The 20,681-nt window shown below is 41.0% G+C and overlaps 1 protein-coding gene across 5 annotated transcripts in view; it reads left to right on the top strand.

The window, feature by feature from the left end:
* ASRGL1 (asparaginase and isoaspartyl peptidase 1) overlaps positions 1 to 12,876 on the top strand; it is a 107,780-nt gene extending 94,904 nt beyond the window's left edge. For all 5 annotated transcript variants that reach the window (XM_030199016.1, XM_030199014.1, XM_030199017.1 and 2 more), the window contains exon 7: positions 12,006 to 12,876. In XM_030199016.1, the coding sequence (XP_030054876.1) occupies positions 12,006 to 12,229 (224 nt within the window). In that variant the 3' untranslated portion in view covers positions 12,230 to 12,876. The remainder of the gene's footprint in view (positions 1 to 12,005) is intronic.
* Positions 12,877 to 20,681: the final 7,805 nt, after the last annotated feature.

Raw genomic sequence — 20,681 nt, 5'->3', positions numbered from 1 at the left:
CAAGTACAAAGTGATGCATATTGGAATTCGTTGCCAGAGAATATGGTAAAAGCAGTTAGCAGGGTTTAAAAAAGGTTTGGCTAGCTTTGTAAAAGAAAAGTCCATAAACCATTATTAAAATGGACTTGGGAAAATCCACTGCTTATTTCTGGGATAAGCAACATAAAATGTATTGTACTGTTTTGGGATCTTGCCAGGTACTTGTAACCTGGATTGGCCGATGTTGGAAACAGGGAACTGGGCTTGATGGACTTCGGTCTGTCCCAGTATGGCAACACTTATGTACTCTGATGCGAGCCTTCACTGCACATATGGCCAGTGGAGCAAGAGTAAAGAATGGGCTCCTTGACTCCCTAACAACCACCTCTTAAATAAACAAGTTACTAGAAAAAGAGAACTATAGGTTTTGCAGCCTCAGAACTTGCTGCTGACTCCAGGGCCCTAATAAAGGCAGTTTCATGGATACTGACCAGCAATGTAAATATTAAAAAAAAAAAAAACTTTTAATACATGGCAGTAAGATGACTGCAGTAGCACCCAGCAAGATGAGGAGGGGTAACTGTTTGAGGCTGACTCCTGGAAGAGACTGGTGGCTGATTAGTTGGGGAGTGACTGACTACCTGGCTGAGGAGTTGGGGTGGGAAGGGAGATGACTGGTTGAGGGTTGAAATTGGTGGAGTCAATAGTGAGGCAGCCAAGAGGGAATGAGGGTAGATTAAAACAGGAGATGACCAATGGGGACAAAGTTAGGGAGACTGGTTAGAGGGAGAAGTAGTTGAGAGAGGGAGATTGGTGGAGTTGTGGCCAATGGCAGTTGGTGAAGCAATGGTTCCATCTCCACCCCCAATATACACAAAGGAAAGGAACCTTATTAAACAGGCTTTAATGGAGCTACAGCAGACATTAGAGGAGGAGCCTAATGTTGGAAAGGTGGTTGACTGATTTGGTCCCTAGAACCAAGACAAATTTGGCAAGACCTTTGGTAGCAGATCCTCAAGAGTTTAAACTTAAGGCCTTGTTTACTAAGCTGCACTAGAGGCACGTTAGTGTTTTTAGCGCGTGCTAAGCAGCGTGCAAATCGTGTAGATACCCATAATATTCCTATGGGCATCTACATGGTTAGAGCATGCTAAAAACACTAACGCACCTTAGTAAACAGGGCCTTTAGTAAGCAGCAACATCAGTCATTAAGGCTTCGACCCTAGCTGCATTCATGCATGTTTTTGTAAACATTTGTAATTTATTACCTAAACAAAATGCTGAAATGTGTGAAAAATAAATGTCTCACCTTTACCTATTTCTTGGATCAAAAAGGGCTGGCTGCAGTGGTGTTGGATTTCCTAAAGCTTGTTTAGGGGAAGGGGAGGAGGAGAGTCTGGTATAGCAGTAATGTACATTGCTGTGCAGAGAGATATGGGCTTGATTCCTGGCTCCAGGTCAACAGGGGCTGAGGATACTGCAAAGGGTAGGGCTCATAGCCCCTGGGGAGAGGAAGGTTCTGAGATATTCAAAACCTGTCTAAAATCCTCTCTCCCTGACTAAATTTAAAACCTGCCAAAACCCCCTACCTCTTTGAAAATTGCTTAAGTCTTTGAACCCTTAAGGCCCTAAACATTGACTGTACGGGCCTTGTATTTTTCATTTGTTAGTATAATAAAAGCCTGAAGCCTCTTGTTCGTCCTTTCTGTTTATATTTCTTATCCAAATGTAACCTCCATGGAGGAGGAATTCTCATAAAATGTATCTATACAGCACTCTGTGCATTTGGTGGCACTACAGAAATTATTAAGTCACTGTGGTAGAGATTAGTATTTGTGTAGTGGTGACACCCTGTGGCTGGATTAAGGGCTCATGATTTCATGCTTTCAGAAGGAACCCTAGGGCATAGCCCTCTGATCAAGGGCCATAACTGCAAGGACTGCACCAAAGTAAAGCATGAATTGCAAACAAAAACATAGCTCAACCAAAAGACCTCAAAGATTGAAAACACCACTTCAAAAGCTGTAAGTAAATGATGACCCACTTAATTCCCCAAATACAGAAGCTTTAGGCTGCCCTGTCCTCTTGACCCTAAGGGTATTCTACAAAGTAGGACTAGCTACAAAAAGAGCAGTCTCTTCACCAATTTTAAGCTTGTTTAACTGAAGGCGCAACTAACAAACATAAAGTATGAGTGAAAGGGCCCAAGACCAACATAGCTGGTCCCTCATCCTGTGAGGCCTTAATTATCAACAAACATATCTTAGATGGCTTTGATGTGTTAGACTTCCAGTTTGTTAAAAAGTACATCTCCTAGTTCTCTTACTGGTTACTGATAAACTAAAAGTTGATGTCCGTTTCCAACCATAGATTTGAGAAGTCTACAGAATCTACTATGGCCTTTCAGAGAAAATTAGCAATCCTGTTTTTTTTTTTTTTTAAATTTAAAATCGGTTACTTCTCAAAAGGGCATGTAAGATTTACATCAAACCATTCTTTATGACCAACAGAGTACATGAACTATGTAGCGCTTTAGAAATTTTAAGTAGTAATAACTATGTACATTTGTTTTATTTAAAAGTAGATACTGAAATGATTAAGAAATCTGCTATATGGTTTTGAAACAAATCAGAATTTTCTAATTATGCTTATCTTTACGTTTATCACAATTTGTGTCTCTTCCGTTAATATAACTGTTACCTTGACAGCATAAAAAAAAAACAATTGCCTGGGAAAAAATGTGGAAGCTCTATTTAAAGTTGTGCATTATGCCATAGAACTAAAGTACTAAAAATAACACAAAGAAAAGGAAATGAAAAGCTATTCAGCTAGAAGCAGCCGGAGTGACACTAGCTGAAGAACCACATCATTTTGTTAGAGTATAAGCAATTGTAGGGTTGTTGTTTTTTCTTAACCAAAGTGGCATTTAAAGTCTAAACGAAGTCTGGTAGAACGAGTTAATTTTCACCAGGTACTGTTAATCCTATCAGTTGGTCAGCATTGCGTGACAGTTTCTGCCAGGTCAAATTAAAAAAAAAAAAAGAAAGACGCTGCAGGGCATTTGTTGTTCTGGAATGTTTACCTCCTGCTGTGCTTACTTCTTGCCTATTTATATATGTGTGTGTGTGTGTGTTTGGAAAAAAAATATTTCCAGGTGAGGCACTCCAGCATGAACATTCAGAAGCATGGTTTACACTAGGAGCAGAAATTGCTGCTGCTTTTTCGTACAAGAAAAGCACTTTCCCAGTACAAATTGACTTTTGAAATGAGCGTCTCAGGAGTTGGCTGTGTTGCAGTGCCCTGCTGCGGAAAGTCTAGTATTACACGTTCTCATAATGAGCATAACTTTGTTTTTTGTTTTCTTTTCTTCTCCTGGTATCTAAAACTCATCAGGGATTTCTTGTTCTTTTCTTAACAGCCTTCCTGTCTCTGTTCATTTTTGTTAGAGGGATTGTATCATTGGAACAGCTCCCCAGTAAAATCAGATTGGGAGAGCAGTGAGCGGTTCAAAAAGAGCTGTGAGAACTGGCCCTATAACTTGCTGCAAAATAATCTAATACCAAGTTAGAGCTGCTGATATACTCCTGAGTTTTCATTAACCAGTTGTTTGGTGGTTCTAGAGATTAGGATTAGATAGTGGAATTTGCAAAATCTCCAGAAGCACATCTTGTATTCAGAATGGAAGGAAGCCCTAAAACAACAGATCAGTATGAGGCTAGAAAGGCAAGGGTTTAGGACTGGTATAAGAAAATATTTCTTTATGGAAAGGAGGTTGCAGAGTAAAACTGAAATTTCTAAACAATAAGGAAGCAAGGATAAAACTAGAGCCTAAATAAAGCCTAGTGGGCCGATGATCAGAAGCAAACGCAGGTACTAGAGGCTGTTAGTGCCATACTATCGCCTGCGTTTGCTACCGCCCCATGATCAGAGCCCCTGAGCATGTGAAACAAGTGCGCTCATGGGCTCTGAACTCAACTAGCATGCAAATGCATGCAAAACAGGGCTATTAGCACAAGTAGCATGCAGATGCATGCTAAACCTATTCCTCCCCAATGATCAGAAACCAGGATGCACTGGGCAGGGCTGGGCGCTGCTATATTTGAGGTGGCGCCGATGGAAGAAGAGAGAGGCCACCTCCCTCCTCCACCGAAGGTAGAGGGTGGGGAAGGGATGCTTTGAAAATGAGCCCTATGTCTCTCTCTCTGCCCTCATCTGAGCCCTGGGATCACGGGCTGTGACTGTTTGCACCAGTTCCTCCTCTCCCATTTTCTTCCTGTAAAGGAGGACAGTATAACAGATGACAATTATTTTGTCCCCTTCTCCAGCTCCTGCCTTCTTTTTCCTCTTCACATGCTGCTCCAGTGTCATTCCCTTCTATCCTGTGGAAACAGGAGGAGGTGGTACTAAATCAGATACTGCCAAGAAGAAAACAAAAAGGGCGAGTCTATAAATAACAGCACTTAATGCATGCGATTGGTGCTACTAAGTGGAAATTACGTACCAGGAGCTATTCTGTATATCACTTAGGCACCGATGATCAAAACTCCAGCGCTGGTCAGAAGAGTGCTGGAGAAATACCACCCTCATTCTCAGCGCTAATGAAATGGAAATTTAGGTGCGCTCATAGTGTTCAGCATGAAGGAGTAGTTTGTGAGTTAGAGGCAGGACGGTGCCTGGCACCTGTGCTCAAGAGTTGTGGGTCAAGCATGGGGACATCAAAGCATTTCATTGATATTCTAACAGGATGGGTGTTGGTAGGTGAGAGGAGGGTAATAAACAGAGAAATACAGCTTTATGGTTTATAATGGGTTAGAAAACCCAGATCCTTATTAAGTCCTGTTTGTTGGGTGTCAAAATATTCAATCATTCTTATTTCAAAGGTCTTACGTTCCTGTATTGTTTTAAAATTACCTTTCAGTATTCTTACTGTGAAATCACTGGTGCAGTGTTCTGGTCTTGTGAAGTGTTTTCTTTTCCATGTTTTATTTTGTTTGATTTCTATTGATAACCTTTAAGAGTGGACTAACACGGCTACCACACCTCTCTACTTATAAAATAGCTTATAAGTGCTATGGTGTAGAATTGCAAAGAGGGTAATACACATGGGAGGAGGATGGATGTCTCCTACTTAATGCTTGAAACTTAAAGAATGCAATAATTTATTCATGTTACATGGCACATCTAGGCACACAGATTTACACTTGCCATTGATCTGGCATAAATGATTGCACCAAGTTGGATTTATGTAGTATTCTGTATTGGAATTAGGGCACCCAGATGCTGTTATAGAATAGGTACTCCCTGCACAGCATTGGGGAGCCTAAAAGGAGACACCCTATTATAGAATTGTCCCCTTTAGTCTTAATTGAAAAGATGGTAACAATCCAGAAATAATATCACATTTACTGTTTGTAGATGATCTGATTATTATCTATAGTTACAGTGCTTACCAATCAGCGAACAAATCTGTGTAATGAAAACCTGTTCAAATGACATCAGAATGACTTTTGGCCTGAATATCTGTACTAAAGCAGTCTTCCTTAAAGGAAAATTGAGCAAAACTGAAAACCTCTCTCTGACTGATGACTGTAGCATAAAGAGAATTAAATAGAAAGGTGTATATAAATACCTAGGGGTAGAAGAAGGAACCAAAATCCAACACAGATCACTAAGACAAAGTTCTGCAAAGATTATTACAGAAGATTAAAATTGATATCGAAAGTTCATTAATATGGAATAAGATGCAAGCCGTTAATCGGCTGGCGCAGTTCCCATACCCTTGTACAGTTGTGGAATTGCAGACTGTGAGCATAGGAAAAACTGATATAAAGATTCTACAAGGAAGACCTGGAAAGGTTACACATCTTGTAGCTGGCTGCAGAATTCTGATGGGAGAAGGTTTGATATGAAAAGTTACAGTAAGACTTGTCTCATCCAAACATTACAGTGTCACTGTACTAGAAAAACGTTGGGATCACAACCCCAAGAAAATTATGGAAAATGAAGAGATGATTACCTTGGACATTCCAAATCCAACTTGATTGAAAGCTTGATGCAAGAAACCCAAACGTGGTAAAGGGGAAAATCACAAGAACAGCATAGAGGTCTCAATACCGAGTGATTTTGTGCTTCGAGTGGAAAAAAAGATCTTCAAATACCAAGCAAATTAGTCAAAGATCAAGGAAATGTAGCAGAAAGATACAAAAATATTCCCCATTGTATTGGGTATCAAAGGTTTTATTACAAGGAATTTCCAAGCACACCTTGTTGAATTGGCCTATACATGTCACATCTTTCAAACTCCAGAAGGAAGCTGTCTTTGTTATAATGCAAGTACAATGACAAGCATTAACAGTAAATTTGGGGAGACTCAGGTCATACACCACAAATGTATTTTAATGCCATGCACAAAATGAACCCATGTGGACATACTTCCCCAAAAGAAATTCACAGACAATCCCTCTTGCAGTAACATACAATCCAGAGTTGGAGTAACTGAAAAAAAAATCATGAAAGACCTACAACTACTGCAGGATGATGAAATATTCCCTGCAGTGACAAAATTTGGCCTTGCAATGATCACTTGATATGAGACAAAAATGAGTGAAAATCAAACTTTACACAGAAGATCCTAAAGGAGAGAATGGTGCAAGTCCCTTTGACATACCAACCTGTAAACTGCCAGCACCCATCTTGTTAAATGCTTTTACCATGTGGGTATCTCACTCATGCTTTTTCTCTAATGTCATATATTCAGGCCCTGATGCGCAAAACTCCTGCACAATTCTGAATAGCACTGTAAAAATACTGCCGGAACAGCACAGAAGATCTACGCCCTAGTGCTCAAAACTGATGAGATGCAAATATAGGCAAACCCATAGCATTCAGCATTAGGGAGTTTGGCAGGAGGATTGTGCTTAGTGCATACACAGAAGAGTTCCGTGGTAAGTTTGGCTGCTGTGCTCATGCGCCTGGTAAAACCCGAACGCAATCAGCGTCTGTTTTCTGCGGCCTAAATAGCATTTTTCATTTTTTTTTAATAGCTTGGACACATATTTAGACACAGGAAACAGCTGCCAATATGTGTTTTCACTTTAGGTGTTTTTAAATTTTTTTAGCATGGACGCTTTAAATTTAGATGCAGGAAACAGTCGCCAGCGTGTGCTTTCACTTAGATCTGCTGTTTCTCATGACCCAGGGCTTAAGGGTTGCACAGGCTTCCTTCTGCTTCCAAAAGCAATCAAAACTGGCAGATTTTGCAGAAAAGAATCATGGGAAATCCTCTCTTCCAACATCCTAATGCCTGCTCTGACCTGTTTCGGGCACTCTTTCTGAGCATCGGGGAGAAATACAAAATGACCTCATTAACATGAGCTTGACTACATTTACATGCTACTTGCATTGTTTGTCTGCGTTCTTGCTTGTTCCCACGCTCTGGGCCTCTGAACATTCTGCGCAGGTAAATATGGGCACTAGTACCCACGTTTACTTTTGAACATCAGGGCTACAGTGCAGAAAATGTGAAGTGTGCTATATGTTGGGGGTACAGGCCAGATGTTGAAAAGAAGACTCAATTCACATAGGCATCACATCTGATGCCACAAAACAAACTAAAATAATAATGCTGTGGGAGAGCATTTCTCAGGACTGGAGCACTGTATCAATGACTGACCATATGTGACCATCTCTGGAGAAAGGTGCCTAAAGTAGTGGATCCAAAATGTTGAGAATGGCCAATTTTTCATATCATGGGTCCATGAGTAGGTCTGCAAAAGTTACACGTTTGACCTTCTGTAACTTTTTTTTTTTTTTACACATAAAAGGATGGGGGTTTGGACTGTTGTATTACAAAGTGTTTCTCTAACAGAACTTAAAACCCTTTTGTCTCTGGGGAGTTTAGTCATCTTTTCCCAGAGATAGTCACATATGGTCAGGTTACTAAATGGGAACTTGAAAACAATCTAGAAATGTAAGATTTTGAAGCCAAAATGATCAGATTTTTATTTATACGTTTATGTACTTATTTAGTAACATAGTTCATGACATCAGATAAAGGATCAGCATGACCCATCCAGTCTGCCAGATAAAGGCCACCAGATTTATACCTGCAAGTCTGTGCAGGTTATCATCCCCTCCCCCTTGTCTTTAGGGCTACTGACATTTGGTGCATTCTCTTTTTTTCTTTAAAGAGTAAAAGTTATTTTAAGTTTTACTATTAGTGGAAATGCTCCACCTTCATGCCAATGAAGAGCCTCTGTTTAGCCTACACCTTTTTGAAATCTGTCGCTGTTTTCAACCATGCCACTTTTGTGGAAGAGCATTCCAGATATCCAGCACTCTCGCCATGAAAATGTATTTCCTCATGCTGCATTTAAGTTTCTCTCCTTAACGCTATATTTCAAATCCTCTAGTTTTAAAGTATCTCTGTTTTTGGGAAAAGCTGTTTTGTTCCTTACTCTTTCAAGAATTTAAATGGCTGTATCACGCCTCCCATGTCTTTTTCCTTCCTTCAGGGTATATGCATTCAAGGCAAGATACGGTCTCCAAAACTGAACACAGTACTCCAAATATAGTCTCAACAATGATTTGTGCAGGGCATTATCACTTTTTTTTTGTTATGCTTCTCTAAATGCAGCTTGGCATCCTTTTGGCGTTGGCCACCACCTCTTTGCATTGTTTCTTGTAACGGGGGGGTCGGGAGGTCCACATTTTCACATACACATGGTATGGATGCCTCCTGATACTAGGCTGACTGCCTTATATTTTTCTCTTTCTAACTTTAGTTTTGTTTTATTCTGCTATCGGTATTGTTTTGTTATTGTGAGTTTACTGTATATATTCTTTTTAAAAAATCAAATTTTTGATCTCCTCTACAATCTGTTGATAAACACCTATATTTTAGATACTGAACTGTGAAAGATCTTTGGCCACTTTCTTTACTGTCTTTTAATAAAGGATTAGTGATTGCTTTTATTCCAGACATGGTCTTCAGACACTGGACACAGAAAGAACTGCCCACCCTGCCCTTCAACACACCTACATCAGGGTTTCTTTTCCTATTGTGCCTGGTCCATATTTATTTAGCACAAAAAATCACTAGACAGCCTTTCAAAGACAAACCTTATCAAGACGGTTTACAGACATAAAATTCAAGAAAATCCAAATCAGCAAATTAAGGGATTTTATAAAAGGAATAAAACAATAGAATAAAAAGTCAGCAGACAAGACGCACAGAATCTCAACTGTGCCTGCAGGAGAAAAGCTCTGATAACTACACATTTCATATAAAATTGGGAAAATGTTTGTTGAAATAACCACCTCTTAAGACCCTTTCTAAGTCTGGGCAGAGAGTATTCTTGTTGAAGATAAATGTGAATAGAATTATATAAGGTGAGAACTAGAAAAGGCTGCAAAATGCACATGAAGGGAGAATTCTATAAATGGTGCTCAAAAATGGATGCCGATTAAAAATAGGCAGGACTAGATTATACATAGGGTGCCTGAGAATTCCACACGAGAAAATATGTAGGCATATTCTCTAAATTAAGCCTATATTTTATAGAATAGACTTACATTTCTGCGCAGTATATAGAATGCGCAAAGTGCCTCTCCACACAACCAAATGTAGTCGCGACCATTTACACCATGTTTTACTTGCCATAAATACCAATGCCTAAATTAGATGCAAAACGGGTGTATTCTGTAACATTGTGCATAGATTTTAGAAACACTGATTCCACACCCCTTTCAGCTATGTGACTTAGAATTTAAGAGCACTACATTACAGAATACACTTAGCAAGTTGCACATGTAGATCTTAATGCCAATTAGTGCTGATTAGCTAGTTAACCAATTAAGTTGCATGCACTGTCCCATGTGGAAGTTAAGGTGCGATATATAGAATTCCTGGGTAACCGCTGTACTATAAAGGGTGTTTGCCCTTTGTAGAATAGCGCTTAGCACTGATTTCTATGCCTAATTATAGGCACCAGATGTGCACCTGCTGAAACCTGGTGTAAATGCTGGCAACCAAGTTAGGCGTGATGAGGCAGTATTCAGTACCTACGCATGCAACTTTTCAGAAAGCCCATGACCATTCCCTCTTTTGAGTTACTCACTAGAGTTAGATGCCATGCAGGAATAGGAGTGTGGATGTGTGGCAGCAAGATGGGGGGCAGGATTTGAGGAAATCATACAGAGTCTGCTTCGTGGAATCCCTCTGCATGTGTGTGTATCTGTATATGCATGTGGGTATGTCTGCATCTATGTGTATGTAATTGAGTTTGTTGTGTGTGTGTGTGTGTGTGTGTGTCTGTAACCAGGAGAGGAGGGGGCAATTTGAAAGGATCAGTTTCCTAGCCAATATATTTCAATATATATAAGTATATAAGTATTGCCATACAGGGACATGCCAAAGGGGTCCTTTTACTAAGTTGCGCTGAAAATGGCTTGCAGTAGTGTAGGCGCAGGTTTTGCGTGCGTGCCAATCCATTTTTCAGCGCGCCTGTAAAAAAGGCCTTTTTTTGCCGAAAATGGATGTGCGGCAAAATCAAAATTGCCACGAGTCCATTTTGGGTCTGAGACCTTACTGCCAGCCATTGACCTAGCGGTAAAGACTGACGTAACCGCGCGGTAATGACCTACACACGCCCGAAAATAAATAATATTTTACAGACGCGCATATCGCATGCACGCCAAAAATGAAATTACCGCAAGAGCCATGTGGTAGTCGGGCGGTAACTCTATTTTGGTGCATGTTGGGCGCAAGTAGACACGCGGCTTAGTAAAAGGACCCCTTAGTGTTTCTATGTTACAGCTGCTCAGGGTGCCTCTCCCATAGGGTGAGTTATAGGAGACTTTATTTTTCTGGACCCAGTCTGAAATGATCCATTTGTGAATTCAGTTTGTCGTTTCCTGGGTTTTTTTTCCCCCCCACAGTAAATTAGATCCCATTCTTTGCTACTTTCAGAGAGCTATATTGCCCCCAGCAAATACACATTCTCCTTCTCTTATGTATAATTTCTTTTGAACATTCAATTCTGTTGGAAAGATTGAAAGTGCAGTGATCCACTTTCTATTCCGTGTGCTCATTGCTGTGTTAAACACCTAATATGGAAATTCCTATTAGAGGCAAGGAATGGGCAGGGCTGCACTTTGAACTATATGATCTGTTTCGTTAGCAATTAATGCATGCTAATGACCTCCATGTTAACTTCAATTAGGTGTAGTTAAATGCATGCTATCAACCACATTATTAATGAACATTAGCAATTATTTCTATACGTTTACGACACAGCTGCCTTTTTCACAGTGCTGAGAATGCCCCCAGAGATGTTTTGCTTTCAACACATTCTAGCTTTATTGTTCACATGTATTAAGCGCCAAGCCTTAGCATACTTTAGTAAAAAGGCCTCTTAGATGGACCATTTTACTAAGGCGCACCTAAAAATGGCCTGCGCTGATGTAGCGCGTGTTTTGGACGCGCGCCAGTCCATTTTCTAGCACGCCTGGAACAAAGGCATTTTTTGTGCCTGAAAATGGACGTGCAGCAAAATTAAAACTAGCGTGTGCCCGTTTTTGGGCTGAGACCTTACCGCCACCCATTGACTTAGCGGTAGGGTCTCATGCGCTAACCGGACGGTAAGCGTCAGCACTTGTAAACTGCTGAATACCGCGGGGGGGGGGGGCACATCAAAAATGGAGTTACCACCCGGAACACTCGGTAGCGCCAATTTGATGCATGTTGGAGGCGAGTAGGCACCTACGCACCTTAGTAAAAGGGCTCCAGAGTTTCTTCTGATATTTGCCTTTCAAATGCCAAAAATAATTTTGGTGATCTAATGATCATGAATGTATAAAAATAAAGAGAAAAAAATGTTGGTGAAACAAGCTTCAGTACAAATAATGCTGTAGAATGCACTTCCATTACCCCAGTGGCATCACTTTTTTCATGATGTTTTATCAAAGGTTTGAAATGACTTATTCTTTAGTTGTACCTTGACATTTTCTGGGATTTTCTTTTCTAGGAATGACTCCAGAAGAAGCTGCAGACACTGCACTAAGTTATATGAAGGAAAGGGTAAATGGGCTTGGAGGAGTTATAGTTATCAACAACTCGGGTGGTTGGACAGCAAAATTCTCCACCAAGCAGATGTCTTGGGCTGCAGTGGCAGATGACCAACTACAGTGTGGTATTTATCATGAAGAGAATCAAACTGCAACTGTGGAAGAAGCCTTTGCACTCCTGTAAAACAAGTCTGACTATTACCTGATCCAGTTGAAGCTTATTTTGAGAAATGTGGTTTAGTGACCGACTATAAGCAAGTAAAGTCAAGGATTAAAAGGAGTACTCTAGAAGTAATCAGCTCTAGTGGGACACAATTCAGTAACAGTGGGGTTGACTCTGGTAGAGTTTGAATAGGATATAATGAAACACCATATAATTTTAAAATGTTTTGATGAACTGTGAATGGACAAAAATTATTAGTGAAATAGGACATTTAGATTAAGCCTTTTATAGACATTTTTAAGGAAACAAAAACATGTTTGTTCCTTGTATCTTAAACAAATTACCAGCCATTCCAATTATTATTATTATTATGAAAATTGCTTAAATGGTTTGTACAGTGTAAAATTTCAATGTTTGGGTTCATAGGGGTTTGTGTATCATGTTTTCTAGTTGAAATTCTTAGATTTTGGTTGTTTTGGCAATTTTCAGTTTTATTGCCTTGATCATGAATACCTTAAAATATTCCTTTGGATATTATTTCATCATTTCATATATAATGTTTTGTAACATTGTTCACAGAAGAATAAAACAAGAATGCAGATTGTGTGGGATTGCAGGTTTCTAGATCACTTTACCTTTAATAAATGTTATTCTCTATTACACCTTTCCATAGCATAGGAGAAAGAATGCCTTGCAAAATTATATCCCAGTAGGTGACCACTAGAGTAAATGATTGTTGAACAGTATGGTTTATTACAAATCACAGATGCTTCATGTCTCTATTTTTCAGTCCTACTTATGTACATCTTCCTTTCACTATGCCAAAGTCTTGCTGCTCTAAATTATTGCTTAAGTTTTCCTTCACTCATACCTTTGCTATCATGACAATATTCCCTTCTTGCCTCAACTTTTGTTGGTAAATTTTCCTGTACTTGTTGAGACCTGTACCTTTAAAATGCTAGCCTTTTTTAAACATTGCAATTATCAAAGTGCTTTTTTTTTCCAATATTTATTTATTGATTATAATTAGTAATACAAAGTGAGAGAGGGAAAAAAGCAATAAAGGGAGGAAGCGAAAAGCCACTGTAATGAAGGCGAAATTACACATGTAACTGTAATACAATAAATATTAAGGCAGAAAAACATATGGGCAAATTCATAGAGGGGCATTTTCGAAAGAAACTTCTAAGTTGGGATTTGGACGTCTGTAAAATGTCCAAATCCGGAGGCAGGGAGAAGCGTATTTTCGAAAAAAGATAGACGTCCATCTGTTTCCAAAATACCAAGAACATCCTTAGATTTGGATGTCTATGACTTTCGGCAATTTTTGAAACCAAAGACATCCAAATCAAAAACAACCAAATGCAAGCCATATGGACGTGGGAGGAGCCAGCATTTCTAGTGCACTGGTTCTTCTGACATGCCAGGACAGCAATTGGCCACCCTAGGGGGCACTGCAGTGGACTTCATAAAATGCTCCCAGGTACATAGCTCCCTTACCTTGTATGCTGAGCCCCCCAAAACCCCCTACCCCCAACTGTAAACCACTACCATATCCCTTATGGGTGAAGGGGCACCTATATGTGGGTACAGAGGGTTTCTAGTGGGTTTTGGAGGGCTCGCTGTTTCCTCCACAAATGTAACAGGTAGGGGGGATATGGGCCTGGGTCTGCCTATCTGAAGTGCACTGCACCCACTAAAACTGCTCCAGGGACCTGCATACTGCTGTCATGAACCTGAGTATGACATCTGAGGCTGGCAAGTACTATTTTTAATTATGTTTTTTGAGGGTGGGAGGGGGTTAGTGACGACTGGGGGAGTAACGGGAGGTCATCCCCGATTCCCTCCGGTGGTCATCTGGTCATTTCAGGCTCCTTGTTGTTCCTTATTCGTAATAAGAAAACGTCCAAGTTGTAGTCAGGGACATCTCTGCTTTTTTCGATTATGGGTCAAAGACATCCAAGTCTTAGGAATGCCCAAGTCACACCTTCACCACGCCTCCGAAATGCCCCCTTGAAATTTGGACGTCCTTGCAACAGACTTCAGTTGGAGAACGGGGTGCCCAAGTTTTCCTGAGGGCATCCTCACAGGACATCACCACGAAGGGGCGGAGAAACCCGTATTATCGAAACAAGATGGACGTCCATCTTTTGTTTCGATAATACGGTCGGGGATGCCCACATCTCAGCATTAGAGATGGTCGTCCCCGGTTTTCAGCGATAATGGAAACCGAGGACACTCATCTCAAAAACAACCAAATCCAACTCATTTGGTCGTGGGAGGACCCAGCATTCGTAGTGCACTGGTCCCCCTAACATGCCAGGACACCAACCGGGTACCCTAGGGGGCACTGTAGTGGACTAACTGATGCACTAACTGAACGGAAAAAGCCGTTCCCTTACCGATCCCTTAGCAATTCGGAAAGGAATGGGCATGCATGAAGGAAATCGCATGCAAATGAGCTGCTCACTGTTAGCTCATTTGCACACGATTTCCTTCCTAAGGAGGGGAAGCCAGTGCAGAGCAGCCAAGCGTTACGCAGCTCTGTGCATGCCAAAGACGGCGTTATATATGCATACAAACTGCGTGTATTATAGCAGTCTACAACCTTAAACTGCCATCTACAACCTTAGAAAAATACAAGTCCAGGTGAAAACGTCCAAGTGCTCATCAGGGATTTTTTTTTTTGAGTATGGGCGAAGGACGTCCTTCGCTTTGCCTCCATCCCTGCAACGGCAGTTGAGGATGTCCTTTGCTATGCCTCCGTCCCTACGATGGCAGTTGAGGACGTCCAAAATGTGGATGTTTCTGTGAGAAGGACGTCCATGCCTGGATGTTTCTGTGAGAAGGACGTCCATACCTGCTATGCCTCCGACATCCCCTTTATTTATTTGGACTTTGGATCACAAGTAGCAGCAGTGGGATTTGAACCGGCCACCTCTTGATTGAAAGACCAGTGCTCTAACCACTAGGCCACTCCACTCCCTTGAAATTTGGCTGTCCCTGTGGGGTGGGGGGGGGGCAGTTTAGGACCTCCAAAATGTTTGAAAAAAAGAAATCCACGCCTCCCCTCCCAGGGACCTGCATACTGCTGCGATGGACCTGAGTATGACATTTCAGGCTGGCAAAAAAAAGTTTTTAAAGTTTTTTTTTTTCAGGGTGGGAGGGGGTTAGTTATCACTGGGGGGAGTCAGGGGAGGTCATCCCTGATTCCCTCAGGTGGTCATCTGGTCAGTTCACGCACCTTTTTGAGGCTTGGTCGTCAGAAAAAATGTACCAAGTAAAGTCGCCCAAGTGCTCGTCAGGGATGCCCTTCTTTTTTCCATTGTCGCTCGAGGACACCCATCTGTTAGGCAGGCCCCAGTCCCACCTTCGCTACGCCTCCGACACGCCCCCGGGAACTTTGGTCGTCCCCTCGACAAGAAGCAGTTGGGGACGCCCAAAATCGGCTTTCGATTATGCCGATTTGGGTGACCCTGAGAGAAAGGACGCCCATCTTCCGATTTGTGTCGAAAGATGGGCGCCCTTCTATTTCGAAAATAAGCCTGATAGTAATTTAATCATATTGAGAAAACTTTCACCAAAACCAAACCATTGGAGGGTTTTGAAAAGAAAGGGCCATTCGATTCTGTCAAAGGCCTTTTCGGCATCTAAGGAAAGGGCTATTAATGGAGAGTTAATGTCACGTGTGTGAGCTAGTATATTCCAAAGTAATCTAGAGTTATCAGTGGGCATTCTACCAGGTATAAAGCCATTTTGATCATGATGGATAAGTGAAGGTATCACAAATTTTAAGCGATTGGCAAGAATTTTGGCATAGATCTTGTCAATATTAATGAGAGAGATTGGTTGGTAATTTGAGACATTAGAAGGGTCTCTTTCTGGTTTGGGGATGACAACAATTTTAGATTCTAGGAAAGAGCTCTTATCACCACAGTGGTGAAGGAGGTGGTCAAATAAAATTAGTAATTTGGGACTAAGAATATATGCTAAGGTTGCGTAAAATTCTACGGGTAAACCAGCATTACCTGGGGCTTTGTTATGGGGAAGTTCTTTGATAGTATTGATGACTTCATCTAAGGAAATATTTTTATCTAGATTAGCTTTTTGAGATTGTGATAATAAGGGGTGACTCAAATTTTCCATAAAGTTGTTAAAGGAGGACTCGGAGAAGACAGTTTCTGAAGTATAAAGTTGTTCGTAAAATTTGAAGAATTGTAGAGCTATTTGTGAATCCATATAGTGAGGATTTCCTGAGGAATCAATTATATGAGAGACGCAGGCTTGATTTTATTTTGCTTTAAGGAACTGTGCCAGCAAATGCCCTGATTTGTTATTTTCCGCATAAAAAACAGATTTCTGAATATTTATGGAGGAAAAGGCCTCTTTACTGAGAATCCTTTGATATATGCTTGGTTTCTAGATATTGTTTTTCAAGAGATTTAGTTTCATTTTCCAGTAGGTCTAAATCTTTTTTAATAGATGCCAGCAGAGTAATTTGTTATAACTCCTCTGATGGTGGCCGTATAGGCATCACACCACATATTAACAGGAGAATTATGTACAGGATTATTGGTGAAATAATCTTCAGTGATTTTTTCAGCAGAGATGTAAAAGAGTCCTCCTTTAACAGGGAAGTGTTGAGTCTCCAAGCTAGAGATTTTTTTAGTGAAGGAGATATTTGAAAAATGTATTGAGGTAGTGAATGGTCAGATATGTTCCTACTGTGAATTTGAGAATTAGCTACACTAGGTATGAGAGTTTTGGAGATCAGGAAATAGTCGATTCTTGAGTAGCTCAGATGAGGAGGGGAAAATAAAGTGAAGTCTTTTTCTGTGGGATTAAACAGTCTCCAAATGTCTGCAAGACCCAGTGAAGAAATGAGTGTAAGGCAGAAAAAGCTTTGGATTGGTAATAGGGGCAATTGGAGAGCCTATCAAGAATAGGGTCAAGAATTTGGTTACAGTCCCTGCCTAAAATTATAGGGTTAGGGAGAGAGCTGTTGATGTCTGAAGCTAGTAGATGGAAAAAACCAGGGAGTCTTTGTTGGGTGCAGATATGTTTGAGAGTAAGTGATGTATTATTTATCAAGATGTCCACTTTGACCCATCTGCCTTCCACATCACGATTGTTTAATAATATTAATTGAAAGGTATTTCTTGTGCATAATGGAAATAATTTCCAAAACAAGAGAAAGGATTGGAAGAGGTAATTGAGATGTTTACTTCAAACCGTGTTAGTATTTAGATTTCAAAAGGTGTCCAGAAAAAGTTTTAGGACCTCTGGGTCATCAAAGGTGCAGGTAGAGTTGTGGATTGTCACCTGCATTCGAGCAGGGTAACGGAGAACAAATTGAGTTCCAAGAGACTCTAGGCGATCACGTTGTGCAAGACGTTTTCTGCGATGAACAGTAGACTTACTGAGATCCAGAAAAATTAAGACTTTTATGCCCTCATAGAAGATAGGTGATTTCAGTTTGGCATTTTGCAGAATTGCTAAGGTTTGAGGGTAGCAAAGAATCTTCAGAACAAATGGTCGAGGGAAGCATTGTTGTGCAGGCTTGCCAGAGGGGACTCTGTGGGCCCTTTCGATTTGAAGAGATGGGTTAAAGTTTAAACCCAAAAATGTGGGTAGGAGATTTTCCATAAACTTGATGGAGTCAGAGCCCTCCGCACCTTCTTTGATACCCAGGATTCTTAAGTTGTTTCTCCTTGCTCTATTGTTGAGATCTTCAAGTTCCTTTTTTAAGTGAATCAATCTCTTTTGTTTTTGTTTGGAGAATGGAGATTTCATTGGAGTTATCTTCACACGTCAGGGAGAGAGAATCCATGCGTGATTGAGTTTGTAAAAGCTGAGATTTTATTTCATTAATATCTTCTCTGAATTGGGAAATGGAGAGGTGAGTATCTTTGAAAATACCTCTGTGAGAGAAAAGTTTGCGCATAATGGTCTGTATTGTGATTTCCTTGTTGCCAGACTCGGCCACCATTGCAGCTTGATGAGTGGAATCTTGAGGTTTCTTGGAGGCGGGAGAGGAGGGCTGCTTAACATCTGCCTTCGGAGATTTGTTCAGCATGATATCAAGTGAATATTGTGAAGAGTAAGAGGCCGTCCTGTCCTGGGTAGGCCACTAGAGGGCGCTGGTCCCATAGAAATGGGGGGGGGGGGGGGGGGGGAATGTCCAGGTCATGTTATTACTGAGTCCAGGTCATGTCATTATTGAGGAGTCCACCAGGGGAGCTGGTAGGGGAATGTCTAGATGGAGGTTGCTAGGACCAAGGAGAGTCCTGGGCTGGAAACAGGTGTAGGTAGTTATGAGCTGGATCCTGCCTGGAATTAGGGGGAAGAGCCTGAAGGGGTGGAGAAGCTAATTAACCACCTTATACCTGCCTGAGTACTGAAAGAGAGGGAGAAGCTGGGACCTGGCAGCTTGAGGAAGAAGATCCCCTTTGAAGGTGCTGGCTGAACTCTGTGGACTTTTTGTGAAACTATCTGCTGAAAAGGTGACAGCTGCACTACCAGCTGAGAAAGTCTTTAAATGAAAAATAAAATGCTTTTGGTTTGGCTGTTTGAACTGTGAAAGTTTGAGGCACTGCTTTAAGTATGGAAAGGGTTTAATTAGAAGACTCTGAGTAACTGCCTTTTTGCTATGTTTAAGTTGAAGAAGAAATGTTTGAGTGAAAGCAGAAATAAGCCATGAAGATGATGTTAAATGGCAACTAATAAAACCTTTGCTTATAAGAAGACTGATGTTGGTGAGCATTTGTGAAGGAAGCTAAGCAGGGTCAGCCCTGGCCAGGTCCTGGCAGGGTGACCAGATCACAATATTAAGATGAAAAACGAGGTAAGCTGTAAGCAATCTGCCGAATTCTTTAACTCTGAGCAAGGGCTGAGAGATTAAGCCGCCATTCACTGTCGAGCTCAGCAGTGCCCCCCCCCCCCCCCGTCAAACTGCATTTTAACTTAGAAGGAAATTGTACAACAAGGGGCCATGGTAGGAAGCAAAAGAGGTAGATGGTGGTGGTGAAGGTAAAGCGATATTAGAATTCAGGAAAGCATAGGACAAACAGAAGATCTTCAGATGCAGGAAAGTAAAGGTAAAATTGGTAAGTTGTTGGTGAGGCCCCAGCTGGAGTATTGTGTTCAGTTTTGGAGGCCGTATCTTGCTAAGGATGTAAAAAGAATCGAAGCGGTGCAAAGCAAAGCTACGAGAATGGTATGGGATTTGCATTACAAGACGTATGAGGAGAGACTTGCTGACCTGAATATGTATACCCTGGAGGAAAGGAGAAACAGGGGTGATATGATACAGACGTTCAAATATTTGAAAGGTATTAATCCGCAAACAAACCTTTTCCGGAGATACGAAGGCGGTAGAACGAGAGGACTTGAAATGAGATTGAAGGGGAGCAGACTCAGGAAAAATGTCAGGAAGTATTTTTTCACGGAAAGAGTGGTGGATGCTTGGGATGCCCTCCCGCGGGAGGTGGTGGAGATGAAAACGGTAACGGAATTCAAACATGCGTGGGATAAACATAAAGGAATCCTGTTCAGAAGAAATGGATCCTCATGAGTTTAGCCAAGATTGGATAACAGAGCCGGTAGTGGGAGGCGGGGCTGGTGGTTGGGAGGCGGGGATAGTGCTGGGCAGACTTATACGGTCTGTGCCAGGTACAAATCAAGGTAAGGTATACACAAAAAAGTGGCACATTTCTTGGGCAGACTGGATGGACCGTGCAGGTCTTTTTCTGCCGTCATCTACTATGTTACTATGAAATGAATCAGGGGATGTAGTATTGCACTAGAAAGGTAAAATGAACAAAATACTATTTGCAGCAATATTTTGTTTCTATATACTGATATATACTTTTGATACATTTGGTGCCTGGCAGTGTTTGTTTTGTCAGAACACTTAAAAAATGCATTTGATTTTGCAGAAAAACCTCCAGCTGCTAAGCATGGCTTATAAAAACTGTACAGTGTTGCATATCTATTTTGCGCCTTTTCCTTCACGCCCACCACTTCCCTTTCATTTTATCAGTGAGCTTCAGTAATTGCTGATTTTTTTCCAATTCATTTTTTTTCTGGCCCCGTTGATGAGGCACTCTGGTAACATCTGGTGTGTTTTCTTTAATTGCTCACAGAGAATAGGTAATGCATGTTAACAATTGTCATAAGACTAGCTCTGCTAACTAATGGCAGGATGTCATGACTGCATGGTAACTCACCTGCCGATATTAGTGACTGCCATTTAAGTAATGTGTGATAGTTTAACTAAGTACACTTTCCTGAATGAAGTTAGTATCGACATATACAATATTCCACATTTCTAAAAGTAAAACTCTGATGAAGGAATTCAGTTTGGCGTTCATCTTTAGCCAGCTGTGTTTACCCTTATATTGATGAAATTGCTCAGGCTTCAGATAATCCTGAGTGTTGAATTACCTATTATGTGGCTGGCTTGCCTCCAAGA

The sequence above is a fragment of the Microcaecilia unicolor genome, chromosome 3 (assembly GCF_901765095.1).
Source record: "Microcaecilia unicolor chromosome 3, aMicUni1.1, whole genome shotgun sequence".
NCBI classification, from domain to species: Eukaryota; Metazoa; Chordata; class Amphibia; order Gymnophiona; family Siphonopidae; genus Microcaecilia; species Microcaecilia unicolor.
Note: the sequence above shows the minus strand (reverse complement) of the source record. Positions and strands in the feature narration are given on the sequence as shown.